A 15,437-nucleotide genomic window follows, 5' to 3' on the forward strand; every position below is an offset into this window, starting at 1 on the left:
CTTCTCTGGAGGGAGAGGTTGTAGCCTGTTCTTCACCCAAGAGGGGACAGCAAGGCTGCCCGCACGATGTGTCCTGCAGCTCCAGCTGTGTGGATAGCGAAGGTTAATGCAGCTTCCCTGATTCAACCAAAAGGAAGATTTTCTTGCAGCTAAAACCTCGATGAAGGGACAAGACACTGTGCCAGGGAAAGCAAGTCATAGAATCGCAGAATCATTTTGATTGGAAAAGACCCTCAAGATCATCGAGTCCAACCATTAACCCACCCCTGTCCCTGCCCGATGTCCTGAGAACCTCATGTCCGTCTGTCCAGCCCTCCAGGGATGGTGACTCCAGCACTGCCCTGGGCAGCCTGTTCCAATGCCCCACAGCCCTTTGGGGAAGAAATTGTTCCCCACATCCAACCTCAACCTCCCCTGGCGCAACTTGAGGCCGTTTCCTCTGCTCCTGGCGCTTGTTCCTGGGGAGCAGAGCCCGACCCCCCTGGCTCCAAGCTCCTTTCAGGCAGTTCAGAGATCAGAAGGTCTCCCCTCAGCTCCTGTTCTCCAGCTGAACCCCCAGGTCCCTCAGCCGCTCCCATCACACTTGTGCTCCAGCCCCTCACCAGCTCCGTTCCCTTCTCTCAACTCGCTCCAGCACCTCAAGGCCTTTCTTGTTTTAAGTCCCCATGTCCCTGCTCTCAGCATCCTTGTGTGAAAAGGGACGCCACACTCATCCCTTCTTTAATACATGGAGTGATGGGTCTCAAGTCACCTCCTTCAGTCCAAGGGCATCAGAATATCTCATTACTAAAGGGAGAGCAGAGGTTTTCCAAGCAAAAAAAAAAAATAATTTGTTAAAAAACCTCTGAAACCTCACATGTGTTCCAGTGATACTTTTTTTTATTCCTGGACAAATAGCTACTTCAAAAATAGAACACTAAAAAAGAATCTGCAAAATAATTAAAAATAATAATAAGCAGAAAAATCCAATCATTTCCCCAGTTTCTCAGCTAGATGTTTCAATTGCATCTCACTGCAATTTCATTATGAAATTTGCTTAACCATAATCATACTCTTCTTAAAGAAGTTAAAAAAACCCCAACTCAAGAGTAATGCTTTTTTACTCCAAATGAGCTTGTATTAACACTTTCTATTTCCCCACTGAGTAGCCCAGGAAATGCTCATTTCAGATGTGAAATACAGTTATTAAAGACTTTAATTCATTTGCCACTTTCCAATTCTGACAGAGGACTAGAAAACTTGCTAAATTAACAGCTCCAGACTGAAATATTGACAAAACTTTCCAAAGGGGAGGAAGGCCGGGGATCACGCTTTCCTTTTGATTTGCCAAGAGAAGGAAAGAATAAATAAGTAAATAAATAAAAGGGGTATTTTCCCAACTTCGTTATGCTTCTTATAGAACACCTAGAAATGGCTGTATGAATTATTTCCCTTCTGTTTTGCTCATGAAAAATACAAATGTGCAGTTCCTCTGGTTTTCTAGAAGAGCTTGCTGGAGGATTAATGAGGTGATGCCATGATGAAGTGCAAGTTAAGAACCCTGAACAGCTCCAGCAAAAAAACCCTTCCCAGAGTGTTTAAATACCTCTTTGGCTAAAATACCTGACCCAGCAGTGGAGAAAATCTCTCACTGCAAGTGTTCAAAAGCAATGGCTGAGCTTTCGGTGCGGGAAAAGTGCCCCCGTGCTTCCCTGAATCATCAGAGGAGCCTCTGTGTTAACAAGAGAGACAGAGGAGACATGGAAGGACAAGGAGAGGAGAGAAGGGGAACGGAAAGGAAAGGAAAGGAAAGGAAAGGAAAGGAAAGGAAAGGAAAGGAAAGGAAAGGAAAGGAAAGGAAAGGAAAGGAAAGGAAAGGAAAGGAAAGGAAAGGAAAGGAAAGGAAAGGAAAGGAAAGGAAAGGAAAGGAAAGGAAAGGAAAGGAGGAAAGCTTTGAAAGGTCAAGCCTGCATTACGAGGAGGGACAGAGGTGGCCATGTTTATGAGGTCCTGACTTGGGAATGAGACTTCTTAGTCCACTGGTCTTTTACTTGCTGGGTGAACCTGAAGACATCATCACTTCACATTTTGTGTCTCAGCTACTCCATGCATGAAATGGAGGTAGTGGAAAATGACGCTCAACCATCATAAAGATTAAGAAGCCAGGCTCTGCTGTTTGGCTTCCTAAAAGAGGGTCAGCTGCTGGGACACGGGGATTAAAGATGCGAGAAGCTGGGAGGTGTGAGAAGCGCAAGGGGACGATGCTGAGGCACCTCTTGCAGGGGCTGGATGGATTCAGTGTGCCATGTGGAAGGAGGTGTGGGGACCTGGTTGGAGAGTTATAGAATTATAGAATAGTTTGGGTTGGAAGGGACATTCAAAGCTCATGTAGTCCCACCCCTACCATGAGCAGGGACATCTTCACCAGCTCAGGTTGCTCAGAGCCCCGTCCAGCCTGGCCTGGGATGTCTCCAGGGATGGTTCATCCACCACCTCTCTGCCCAACCTGGGCCAGGCTCTCACCACCCTCAATGTCAAAAATGTCTTTCTTACGCCTAACCCGAGGATTTAGAAGGTGATCATGTTGCAGGGGATTAATGGAAGGCATTATGGCTGGGAAGGGTGGTAGGATGTGGCCCAGGACTTCAGGGCTGCGTCTATATTATTGAACGGTCAAGACCAGGATGCAGGTCCCAGGGGGTGTGCCCTGCCTGAGGCCGCCAAGAGATGAGGGTGTGTGGGATGCTGAGACCCTCCGGGAGGACAACGGGGGGAGAAAGAAGACATCCTGCGGCTGGAAGGGATGAACGGGGCCATGCCCTGGGGTGCCCAAGACCAGTTGCTCCGGTCTGGGGGAGATCCCCCACCCTCGGGGCCCGGGCTGCGGGGCCGAGGAGGCGGGGAGGAGCGGGGCCGGGCCACCAAGCCCCTCCCCGCGGGGCCGCGGCCGCGGAGAGGCGGGGGCGGCAGCGGAGCCAGCCCGGGGAAGGCAGCGAGGGCTGCCCGGCCGCTCGGGCTCGGCGGAACCTGCGCCCCCGCGGACAGAAGTTTGCTGCTGAAAAAAAAAAACCTAATAATAAAAAAAAAATTTAAAAAAGGAGGAGAAAAAAAATTAATAATAAGAAAGAAATAAAATAATAATAATTTTAAAAAAAGCAAAGAAGAGGCCCCCTCCGCAGCTGCTTCCAGGAGGGATGAGGCGAAGAGCGGCCGGCGGGAGCCCGGCTGCGGGCACGACCCGGGGCCGGAGCGGGGCTGAGCCGGCTGCGGTGTGAGCGATCGGCCCGGGGAGGGCCGGGCCGGGCCGGCGGGGACGCCTCCCGCCCTGCCCAGCCTCCGCGCATCCTCCGGCACCGCCGTGCCGAGCCGTGCCGGGCCGGTGGGTCCGAGCCGTGCCGAGTCGGTGTGATCCGAACCGTTGTCGAGCGGTAGGATGAGGGGCATCCTCTACTTCTGCACCCTGATCCTCCTGGGTGAGTAGAGCGGCGGGACGGGGGACGGCGAGGGGGGGACACAACTTTATGCTGGGGTTTGCTTGCGGGGACATTTCGGCCACTCCCGGGAGGTCTCCCCCTCCCCAGCACCCCAGGAGCACAGGCAAGCCCTGGAGCAGCATCACCCCGGGGTAGCATCACCCTTGGGGTGGCATCACCCAGCTTTCCGTTGTCTCCTTTGCTCTGGACCCAAGCGCTGGGATCTTTTCCTGCTGTCACTCCGGATAGTCCTGTTTGCCGCGGAAATGGCTAAATTAACCCAGGGAATTAAGGCACTTCTTGCTGGTGAAGAGGAGCTTGGAGGGATGTGTTGGGGAAGGGGGGAGGCAGATTTTGCACGGCGTCGGGAAACCCAGGGTGACGGTGAAGCTGGAAAATGTCGGGGTTTCGAGGCTGGTGGGACTGGGCTGGCAGCCCCGGCTCTCCCTCTGTTTTGTGCAGCACCGTGTCCTGAGCGGTGTGTCTGTCTGTCTGTGTGCTCAGCTCTTCCAGCTGCAGATTTCTTCTCACCCAACCAAAACTCGGCTGTCCTCAGGGCTTTTTTTCTTTTCCCACGGGGAGTGGGGGGCTAAACACCCCAGGTGTCTCCCGCCATCCCTCTGCGAGCTCTAAAGGCAGCTCTCGCCCACTGCCGCGGGTGGGAGATGCCGTCCCCCGTGGGATGCCGCCCTATCCGCGGGGATGTGGTTTGCAGCATCCCGCTCGCATCCCGCTTCTCCCGAGCTCCGGAGCAGACGGTTCTCCTGCCCCCAATTCCCGGTGGTCCCCACCTACCCGGGAAGAACCGCGAGTGAAGGGGCTGCAGCCCGGCTGGGAGCCGCCTCTCCGCCTGCCCTTGCCTGCATGCAACCCCGACAGCTCCCTTTAGTGTATTTTTGTGCCCTTCCTTGTGTTTCTCTGTGAGAGCAAACCCAAGAATGAGTCTCTGGTTAAATAGCAAAGGCTGTGGGGAGGCAGGGGGGAGGATGCAGCGATCCTCTTTGGGTAGGCACTGGGGGAGGAAAAGGTCTTGGGGTGTATGGAAGTGGCTGGGACACCCCGGTCCACCCGGTATGGTCGGGCTCTGCCTCCTTTGCACCCCGAGCATCCCTGCTGTGCACCCACCCCCTGGGGAAGACCCCCAGCAGGTTCTTCCCTCGATGGGGAAGGCTTTGTAAGAGCGCCAGGTAACTCCTTTTGCCGGCTCTGCTTGTCACTAGATGTCAGCAGCTGCAACTCTTGCATGTCCCAAAGCGGGGGGAGGTAGGGGGGTAATTCGACCCCCCAAGAGGGACCATCTCCAACCAGGGAGTGCTTTGCTCCAGGGGTTTGGAGGAGCACCGGGACTTGGACATGTCCCACGCTGGGATGGTTCCTGCTTTGGAGAGGCTGGAGCTGTGCCCTGGGCTGGGGAAGGAAGGTCTCAGCCTCTCTCAGAGCCACAGATTTTTCCTACAAGGCTCACAGGGCTTCTGAGTGGGAGCCCAGGTCTCTGCAGGATCCATTTTCCAAATGGTTCAGATTGACTGACTCGCTGATTGACTGTCTGATTGACTGACCGGTGGACTGATTGATTTTTCTCTAGAGAAAGTGGACTTAAAGAAAAGAGCAAATGGCCAGCTCTCCCTTGTCAGCAATGCAATTGGGAATAGCAGGCAGGTGCTAAGGGTACTCTCATCGCCTCTGGTCCAAGCCAGAGCAAAGCCATCAGCTAGTATTCACCTTTTGGTTTTCTGATCTTGAGGGCTCCAGCAGGACCTTTTCATCTTCAAACTGGCATTTGACCCCCCGCAGGCTCAGCACCATCCCGGCAGATGCCATCCAGTGTCCTCAGCTTGCACTGTAGATATTTTCTAGATGTTTGTGTCATGGATGGATGAGGGCTGCTCATTTAGATGTGTCTGGGGAGATCCGCTGCAGGGATCGAGGATGCTGGGATGGAGACAGCAGCCTCTGCAGCTGCAAGCACAGCATTGGAACAGGCTGCCCAGGGCAGTGCTGGAGTCACCATCCCTGGAGGGGTTCAACAGACATGGAGATGAGGTTCTCAGGGACATGGGGCAGTGCCAGGGGTGGGGGAATGGTCGGACTCAATGATCTTGAGGGTCTCTTCCAACCAAAATGATTCTATGCTTCCCAGCTTCATCCATGCTGGTTGCACAGCACATGGGCTGCAGTGTGAGCGCTTTGGTTTGTGTGTGTGTGTCCCCTGTGATGTTTTTTGGGATGATCCCAGGTGGAAGAGGCAGGTTTGCAGAAATCAGAGCTCTCTGAGGGGGGACTAGGCAGCATCACCATCATCCAGCCTGGCCAGAGAGCTCCTGCTGTCTCTTCCCACCCAGCTCCCTAGTGGCACAGGCACACGGGCTGAGCCAGAACAGACAACTGATACAGTCAAACATGTTTTTTCTTTCCCCTCAACCACTTTTCAGACAGATCAACACCCTGATCTGTCTCACCAGCAGCCACATGAATACCAGTGTCAGAGGAAAGGATAGAAAAGGAGCACACAGCTGGGGACAGGGACATGGCCTTGGGGAAGTTCACTGCTGCCTCAGTGTCCCCTGGTATTTGCTTGCACCTGTGATATTGGCTAGAAATCCCACCCACAGGACTGTGGTGATGCATTCAGGAAGACTTTATGGAAAATCAATGCTCTAGAAAGCACTGATATAATTAAATACAAAGAATATAATTAATTCTACAAGGACACTAGGTTACACCTGTAAGCAGCCCCCAAAGCATCGCCTATCCCCATGCAGCTTTCAGGGAATACATCAGTCCCTCTGCTAACAAAATAATAATGAAAAGATGGAAATTAAAATCTGGGCTGAAGTTGAAAGCAGCAAGTTTTCTGTGAATTCCCCCTGGGACCAAGAATCATTTCTGGCCCATTGCGATGGAGGGCAGGACCCTGCGATGGCATCTGGGTTGTCTTCTGCCAACAACTGCCACGTTTCCCTGGCAGGTTTTACTGCACTTAGTCGTTAGCATAATTTCTGGCATATGTTTCCCACAGGCTCTTCACAGGTGCAATCAAACACAAGAGATCGTCTGGCGGATTTTTCACCTGGTTTGGGAACTCAGATCCCAGGGGGAGAGCGAAAAAAAATCTCTTGAAAAATGCATCTGTGTGTACGAGAGGGGAAAGTGCTCCTTAAATTAGTGCCTTTGTCAGTTCTGACAGGAACAATCCGTTATTTGCATCAATAAGAATGTGATATTTATGTCTCTCTGTACTGGTGCGGAGAAGAAATGAAACTTGTCCCTCAACAGGCTGTCCTAAAACACCGTGAAATTCCTCTACAAGGATCTCGTCCCACCCAGAAACATCTTTTGCAGAGCTCTGGAGACTTAAATAGTAATTACTGCTGGGTAAAAATTAGTACTAGTTAAGTCTAATAATTAGTATGAATTACTGTGAATAGTGTTTTATTTTGCCTTAGGAGACAGAAATGTCTTCTCTGCTCTCCTGGCAATTTTCACAGATGTCTCCTATTGTGCCTGAAATTCCCTTCATCATTTTCACACGAGACTCGTTCATTTTCCTGACTTTCCACTTGGTCATTTTTAAACGTGACTCTTAATGTCGCTAAGGTTTTCCACCTTTCTATCAAAATACTTTGTCACAAAGGTATCCATGATTTCTTTTTCCTTCCAGTGGACTTTATATTCAATTTACTTCCTTAAAAAAAAAAAATCACCTCTTTCTTCTCAACCTAAACGTGGAAGCGGACAAATTCAAATGAAGTTCTCCTGCTAAAACATTTCATTGAAAAAATAAAAAGGAACAAAACTATGAAAAGCTTGTTCCTGTCAATCTTCAGTTCGGTACAGCTCCCTTGTTTCAAATGCATCTGTCAAAATCCCCCCTGGTTACACCTCCTGGCAGTGAACTTCAAGCATGGATGGACTGATGGTGGGAGCCGTGTCATAGTTGGTGGGGGAGTAGGGCTGAGAAGATACTGCCACCATTTCATGTGGACTTCCTTCATCTCTTTTGGCCATCACAGCTTCAAAGGTTCAAAGATGGGGATGTTTGGGCTGGACTCCTGGTGAAAGCAGAGTGGAAATAAATGGTTGAGAGGGTGAGTTTGAAGACGTGGATGGCAAGTGGAGCCACAGATGGGCATTATGTCCTGGGGATGGAAAAGGAGGAAAACCAACTTTGGTGTGACCTGGGGGGAGTGCATCCAGGAGTGGGTTGTGATGGTCAAGCTGATGCAGGACAAGGACCAAGGGCTGTTTTATGGAGAACAGAAAGAGCTTCCAGAAGGTGAAGCCACCATTTTTTGTGGGATAACGAGAACCCGAGGCTGCCACAGGGAAGAGAAACGAGTGTAGAGGAAGGATAGGCATCTTCTAAAATCACATCACATTTAAAATACCTGTGACTTCTCCAGGATTTAGGTCTAATAATAAGTGGTGCCGCACCTGGCTGTTGCTGAGCTGTAGTGAGCTTGGTAGATGTTAAGAAAGGTTGCTATCTCTATGAATATTTCCAAGTATCTCTCTGCATCTTACAGAATCTGAGCTGGTAAGAAGCCCTACCCCAGCTGTCTTGAGGGTCCTTCGGGCACTCAGTGGTGACACATCTTTCCCTGCTGCTGGGAATGGTGTCCATGGAAGGTGCAGGGCATGGCCAGACCTTTGGTGTGTCCTCAGGGCCTGGTCATCTCATGCACTTTCTGGCCCATCCATGACTGGGATTTAACTGCCTGCAGCAGGTGGCTTGAAGGAGTAAATGACCCCCAAGAGATGGAGCCTGAATAAACCTCCCTGCGGCCCTGGCCCACTGCTTGACTGTCATAGAATAGAATCATTGACTAGTTTGGGTTGAAGGGACCTTCCCAGCTCCCCCAGTGCCCCCCCTGCCATGAGCAGGGACATCTTCACCAGCTCAGGTTGCTCAGAGCCCCGTCCAGCCTGGCCTGGGATGTCTCCAGGGATGGTTCATCCACCACCTCTCTGCCCAACCTGGGCCAGGCTCTCACCACCCTCAGGGACAACAATTCCTTCCTCATGTCCAGCCTGAATCTCCCTCCTTTAGTTTAAAACCATCACTCCTTGTCCTATCCCAACAGGCCCTGCTCAAAAGTCTCTCCCCATCTTTCTTATCGCCCCCTTTTAAGTACAGAAAGGCCGCAATAAGCTCTCCCCAGAGCTTCTCTTCTCCAGGCTGAACAAATTCAACTCTTCTGTCCTCACGGGGAAAAAGTGTTTCCCTGTATCCCATCAGACTAGACGTGTATTCCCCAGTTCAAAACTGCGTTGGCCATATCCTGTCAGTCTTGAGTCTCCTCTCTTTTCACCTCCCTTCATGCAAATCCCTCTTCTTCCTCCACAGTGCACGTGTTCCTCTTTCTGCCCAGAGCCATCTGGGAAGCAGTTTGCATGAAAGATGCAGTAAAAAGGGTTGTGCTGCGGTTTTGATTTATTGAATCCAACTGGAAAATCCTGTCTGTGATACGTTTTCTTGCTGAGTGTTTTGACAGAGTTATTCACAGCACTCCCCAAGCTACTGCTGACATATGGGTTGGGAGGGTCGTTTTGACACACAAGTGCAGGCAGCTGGTTTGAAGTTTATGGGTCCAGTTTATTGAGGAGAAAGGACTGGGGCAGGTTTTCTGGTGCTTCTTCCAAAAGCAGGATCGAATTGCTCATCTTTCATACATCACCAGGCTAAGCCATCTATTCTTTGCTGCCAAGGGGATGACAGTCCACTTTGGGATGGGATTTTAAATGGATCCAGATGAGAGGAGGGTAACAAAAATGACCTGAGGCTGGAACAGCTCTGCTGGGAGGACAGGCTGAGAGAGTTGGGGTGTTCAGCTGGAGAAGGGAGATCAGCTTGTGGCCTTTCCGTACTTAAAAGGGGCTGATAAGAAAGATGGGGACAGACTTTTGAGCAGGGCCTGTTGTGAAAGGACAAGGGGTGATGGTTTTAAACTAAAGGAGAGAGATTCAGGTTAGACATAAGAAATTGTTGTCCCTGAGGGTGGTGAGAGCCTGGCCCAGGTTGGGCAGAGAGGTGGTGGATGAACCATCCCTGGAGACATCCCAGGCCAGGCTGGACGGGGCTCTGAGCAACCTGAGCTGGTGAAGATGTCCCTGTCATGGCAGGGGTGGCACTGGAGGAGCTGGGAAGGTCCCTCCAACCCAAACTGTTCTGTGTTTCTGAAAGACTGCAAGTTAAGACCAGAGAAACTGCTGGGTTTTGGTTTCCTCCTCTCTGCCTATTATTTGTACAATGAAGAAAAAGGCCAAACACATAATTCGAATCAAGACTCAGTGTTTCTGTCCAAGCTGCAGATTTTAACTGTAAGTGGTCCATGCTGTAGAGTCCCTGTCTGAATGAGTTGATGTCTCTGGAGGCTCAGAGCTGCACTGGACCCAGAAAATGCTCAGGACAGGTCTATGGAGAGCTCCAGGTTGCCTTCAGAGAGGGCAAATTGTACACAATCTCTGCAAAATACCAGTTTTTCCTTCAAGCTTTGCATCAAACGAGGCTCTCTGATGCCTCTGCAACAGCCACCTGGGAAATCCCATCATCCTTGATTAATCAGAGAAAGGAAACACAGGGCAGCTACAGCCTCCTGGGAAAGGAGCCTTCATTTGGATGGTGGCTGTGAATTTTTTGGAGCAAACCTGTTGTCTGGGCCACCACTTGTACAGGGTTTGTGTTACCCTGTCCGTGAGAGTTTTGCATGAACAGTCAAATCGATCGTAAATTATTTTGAATTTCTTAATTCATCTCTTACTGTGGCAGCCTTTATTGAATACTTTGCTCTTCTTTTTTTTTCCTTTTGCTACCCATACTGGACCCTTTACAAATATAACCTTCACCACGATTATAACTTGAATTTTCTTTCTGTCCATTGCTCATGTATATCACCCCTAATTGGTGTCCAGGACCTGTAAACCGGCTCCCCAAGTGCTGGCTGTAGATGCAATTGTTTAACTTGCAGTTTACATATCCCCTTCTTCAGACTTGCCCCAGGGAGAAAAGCTGGGAGGAAACTTCTCAGAGCAACCTGTCTCTGTGGTGTTAGATAAACAAGTCTTAATAACAGCCTGGGTATTGCTTCTGAGATTTTAACTTCTGTACATGTAAAGAAAAACGCGTCTCCCCGTGACAGCCTTTCACGGCAATATCTCTCAGATATTTTACAGCTGACTCGGTTACCTGCAATGTGGAAATAGGTAGCAGATGTCTCCTGTAGCACCGTGCGTTTTTTCCTTTGTTGGTGTCAGTGTTTTCCTTTGATGTTCAGCATGTACAGCAGAGAAGGCACCTTAAAAAGACGTTGCAAGGCAGGAGGCGACATAAATCCATGTACACGGAATCTTCTGTAATAAAGGCTGCGGGTGAGGACGACGTGTTTGCCATCTACTAATGGAGAGGAGAGCAAACCAGCATGCTGAATTATTAGACAGGGCTTGGAATGAATCAAAGCCAGTTGACCTGTTTGTGTAAAGCCCCAGACAAGGCTGAGTTTGCCTAAGTGTTTCCTCTGCACGGCGAGGAATTACACTCCTCCTTGCGAGGGTTAGTTGATTTATGCCCCAGATCTGACACATGAGTTATGGCAATTTCACGGTAGGTCTTTTTTCTTTTTCTATATTTTTTTTCCCTTCCTCTTGGTAAGATAACATTACCCAGCGAAGCTGCTTGAGAAACAACCTGCACACCTTGGTCTGGCTGTCACAGCCACATCATCTTTCGGAGAGAGGGCACAGTCAGGGTCATCTCAGCTGAGCTTCCCTTCCAGTGTGTGAAAACGTGCTCAGGAGGGTCATGGTGCTCACAACCTATAAATACCTTCAGGGTAATGTAAAGAATTCATTCTCCACCTCACAAGGGGCTGGAATGAGGCAGAGAGAAGAGGAACTCGAGCTGTGCATTTGGAAGAAGAGCTTTGCTGTGAACGAGGACAACATCTGATTAGTTAAATCACAGAATCACAGAATCATTTTGATTGGAAGAAACCCTCAGGATCACTGAGTCCAACCATAACCTTAATCCAGCACTGAACTATGTTCCTAAGAACCTCATCTAAAGGAATGGGGAAGAGCAGGTTGCCCTTTAGGATGATGATGGGATCGATTGGAGGCTTGTTGGGCTTTATAGGCATTAGCAAACCTTATAATCATAAGGTGTGTTGCCCCAAGCAACCCCTGGAAGGTGGTTTCATTTGATTGCCTGGAATTTCCCTATTTGATTGGAAATCTCGTCCCCTTTTTGTGATGATTTAGGATGCTAATTGCAGGGAAAAAATGAATGAAATGTCCTGAGACCCAGATAAGGAACCTCCTCTAGGATCCAGCCTTGTGAAGCTCTCTTGCTGTTCTGGGAAAAAGATCAGGAATCGTGTTAAACTTGCAACATGAGACTTCTCCATCAGGGCCAGAAGGTGTGAGAAGGGAACAGCAGAGAAGGTTCCGAGCTGATTCTGGTCTGGAGGTGGGAAGTGGAGGAGAAAGGGTTCCTGAGAGGCTGGACTGAAGATGCAGATAGAATCATAGAATCACTTTGGTTGCAAAAGATCCTCAAGATCATTGAGTCCAACCATAGCCCACCCCTGGCACTGCCCCATGTCCTGAGAACCTCCTGTCCGTCTGTCCAACCCTCCAGGGATGGTGACTCCAGCACTGCCCTGGGCAGCCTGTTCCAATGCCCCACAGCCCTTTGGGGAAGAAATTGTTCCCAGATCCAACCTCAACCTCCCCTGGCGCAACTTGAGGCCGTTTCCTCTGCTCCTGGCGCTTGTTCCTGGGGAGCAGAGCCCGACCCCCCTGGCTCCAAGCTCCTTTCAGGCAGTTCAGAGATCAGAAGGTCTCCCCTCTACTCCTGTTCTCCAGGCTAAATGAACCTAAATAGGAGACACAGGAGCTGGGAAGAGGAAAGTGTGGGACCATGAAGGTCTGAGAGCCATTCTGGAGCTGGGGAAACCCTAAGGGCTGGATTTCCCCTGTCTACAAAAGATGATGTGAGTCTCTGCAGGCAAAGTGCATATGAAGTGACAGTTCAGGGACCCATCCATCAGTGAGGAGTGTGGAGGCATACGTGCTGGGTAAAACAGCTTCAGAGTTACCACCCTCGTGGGACTAATGCAAGGAAATTTATCTCCCTCTCCTGATATTGCTTCATTCTTCCTCCCTACAGACCCAGCTTGGCCAATCCTGAATGTGTGCTGGAAAGCCTGTTAGTAATTAAGTACCTGACTCAAGGGGGTCCAGATCTCTAGTTGAGTTTGCTATATGCTATTGCATTGTCAATAAGCATTAATTTAAATTGAAAGGTCCAGGAAAAAAAACAAACCAACAAACAAAAACCCACAACAACAACCTAACAAACAAATGAGCAAAAAACCCCAAATAACAAAAAGGAATGCAGTGAACTCCCCCGAAAGTGCCTAATCAGCAGGTTGAATGCTGTCCCATGGGATTAGGAATCATGGCATCTGTTTCTGTGTATCTGTCAGGTTTTGGAAAACATTGCAGTATAAAATAAGGATATTTTAAAGGTAGGGGAATTATTGTGAGGCAGAACCAGGTGACAGCACAGCATTTGACCTGGGATACTGGTGCTTGTGTGAAGCAGCTAACTACAAGCTGGGATCAAAATTTCTTATTGGCGTACGAGGAACAATGTCTTTTCGCAGCACCTGCTGTGCACACAATCTACTGAGCTCTTATTTTGGAACTCAGGCAGGAACCGAATTCAAGTGCAGTAGCTGACTAATCTGCTCTGAAAATCTTCCCATATCCTCTACGCAGGGATCAGTGATCCTGCTTTGCGCTGGGATTAGGGATATGCGGGGCTAAAGAGACAGGGCTGAATTCAGCGATGTGCCAAAGGGATGGGAGCAGCCCTGGGGTGCATAAGTAAAAAGCCTCCTATAGAAGACCAGGCTGGAAAACAGGAGCTCGTTTCCACAGAAAAATACTGGGCTTTTGGTACAATTTGGTTTCTGAACAACAGTGACAAATCAGGAATAGTAAAAATTGCAATAAAATATAGCGAGTGGAAAATAAAATGCTTATTGAGGGTAATTCAAGGGGAATAAAAACAAGGACTAAAACAAAGCCTCAGATGTTCCTGCTCTGTTTTACTTGCTTTTATCAAGAAAACAGAAATTGTTCCTCCCAGAGGGACACTGGACAAGAAGAGAAATGGACCCTGTTTCTCACTTGTTCCCTGCCTGGGCACCAGACAGGGATGGTCCCAGCAGGCTGGAGGAGATGGGTTTCCCACTTGGTTTTCACCTGGTCTTCTGAACTTCTCCTTGAAATCAGTGGAAAGAGGTTGATAGGTCCAGACAGACATTTACCCTCTCCAGATCTGTGTTGTCTCCAAGGAGGGTGAAGCAAATCAAGGTGACAATTTTAGACCTTTCCTTGATTGTGCTTTGCATTCAGTGAGATGAACCCCACCTAAGACACCAAGGTTTCTTGTTCTCCAAGAGAGCAGCTGAGGATGGAGGGAGTAGTTGAGGAGCCATCATTTCAATATGCTCACCCCCCCAAAAAACCCCCAAAAACAAAAAGGAAAAAAAAAGAAAGATTAATTTAGTACTTTGTTTTTCTACTTGCAAACCCCAGATTTTCCCAGGGAATACATTTTCCCATGGTTAAAAGAGAAGGACAGAAATCTAATGGGAAATCTCCAACCTGCTGGCTCTGGTCACAGTGGTGATCAGAAGTACCTGGAGTTGGTGACTCTGTTAGGGGTCACACAGGCCACTCACCATTCCCAGGAGCCTCTTGAGCCATGGGAGTTTGGTTGTCACACCTATCAAAATCCCTGAAGCGGTTTTGGCCATGGCCGTGGCCATCTCCTGGGGATTGGTCAGGAGCTAGCACAAGCCAAGGACTGATCCTGGTGGGTTTGAACGTGGTTGCTCTGTTTTGAGGGGAAAGAGAGTTTAACAGCATGAATGAGGGAGATCTGGGGTGTTTAAACCAGCATCCTGAGTGTCCTTAATTAACTAACCCAGACACAGCACAAGACACCACCCGTGCCCTCCCAGACACCCTCCATTTCTCAGACAACCTGAAAACATTGGACAAATATGTTTCAGCTTCATCTCTTTCAACCCCCTACATTCATCTTCCTTTGGCTGTTTCCAGATCAGAAGGCAGAATACTAACAATGACATGAGATAATATAAAATAAATGATTTGATCCAGAACAGATAAATCCCCCTGTTCCTAATGCATGCAGGTCCATTCAAACCCACATGAGCGTAGACCCGGCAAGGGACCGGAGATGTGCATACAGAGTGAGTCCATCAGAAGTTTCTTGCAGAGCCTGTATGAGCTCTGAAGTGTCCTCTCCAACAGGCAAAGCCTTTCTTGGCTTGCCATTGCAGTTAGCATGACCTCGTGAAAGGTAAGACGCATGAGAGGAGTCTGAGGAAGCTTGATTTATCCAAAGTTGAAAAGGGAAGAAAGACACAGGAGAGAACATGATCACGGTCTATAAATACCTTCAAGGTAGCAGTGCAAGGGAAGGAAGAGGATTAGTCACACTTCTGTAAGACAGGGAGGGGAAAAGAGAGAGCAACAGCATGAAGCAGAGAAAGGAAAAGTTTTGAGTTTTAGGAGAAAAATGTTTAGGCTATTTTTCTTTCTCATTTTTACTGGAAAAAGGAATTGGAAGGCCTCAGTTTGGGTTAAGATTGAGGTTCAATGCAATTTCTTCAGAAAGGTTTTGGGCATGAGGATTAAACGGTGCATTTATGTGTAGGATCTGTAGATCCTAGGTGCATCCATGTGCTAAAAAAGGGGCCTGTATATTCAAGAGAACAACGTCACTAGGTGTAGGGTCATCCTTCTGCCTTGAACACTTGGAAGTGAGGGTTGGCCAAAGTTCTTTCACCCCCCCCTTTTCCCTGCACACCATATATCCCACACTCATGTTGAAGGTACCATGGAAAGACGATGCTGCTCAACCAAGGGTCTTAATGGTCATTTGGCAGT

General features: G+C 49.1%; 1 protein-coding gene across 2 annotated transcripts in view; it reads left to right on the top strand.

The window, feature by feature from the left end:
• The first annotated feature begins 2,932 nt into the window (after positions 1–2,932).
• Positions 2,933–15,437, top strand: part of GFRA4 (GDNF family receptor alpha 4) — a 76,703-nt gene continuing 64,198 nt past the window's right edge. Inside the window, exon 1 of one of the 2 annotated variants that reach the window (XM_071808437.1) lies at positions 2,933–3,452. In XM_071808437.1, coding sequence (XP_071664538.1) covers positions 3,413–3,452 — 40 coding nt within the window. In that variant the 5' untranslated portion in view covers positions 2,933–3,412. The remainder of the gene's footprint in view (positions 3,453–15,437) is intronic. The other variant, XM_065836717.2, reaches the window with a different exon arrangement.

The sequence above is a fragment of the Patagioenas fasciata genome, chromosome 4, assembly GCF_037038585.1.
Source record: "Patagioenas fasciata isolate bPatFas1 chromosome 4, bPatFas1.hap1, whole genome shotgun sequence".
NCBI lineage: Eukaryota > Metazoa > Chordata > Aves > Columbiformes > Columbidae > Patagioenas > Patagioenas fasciata.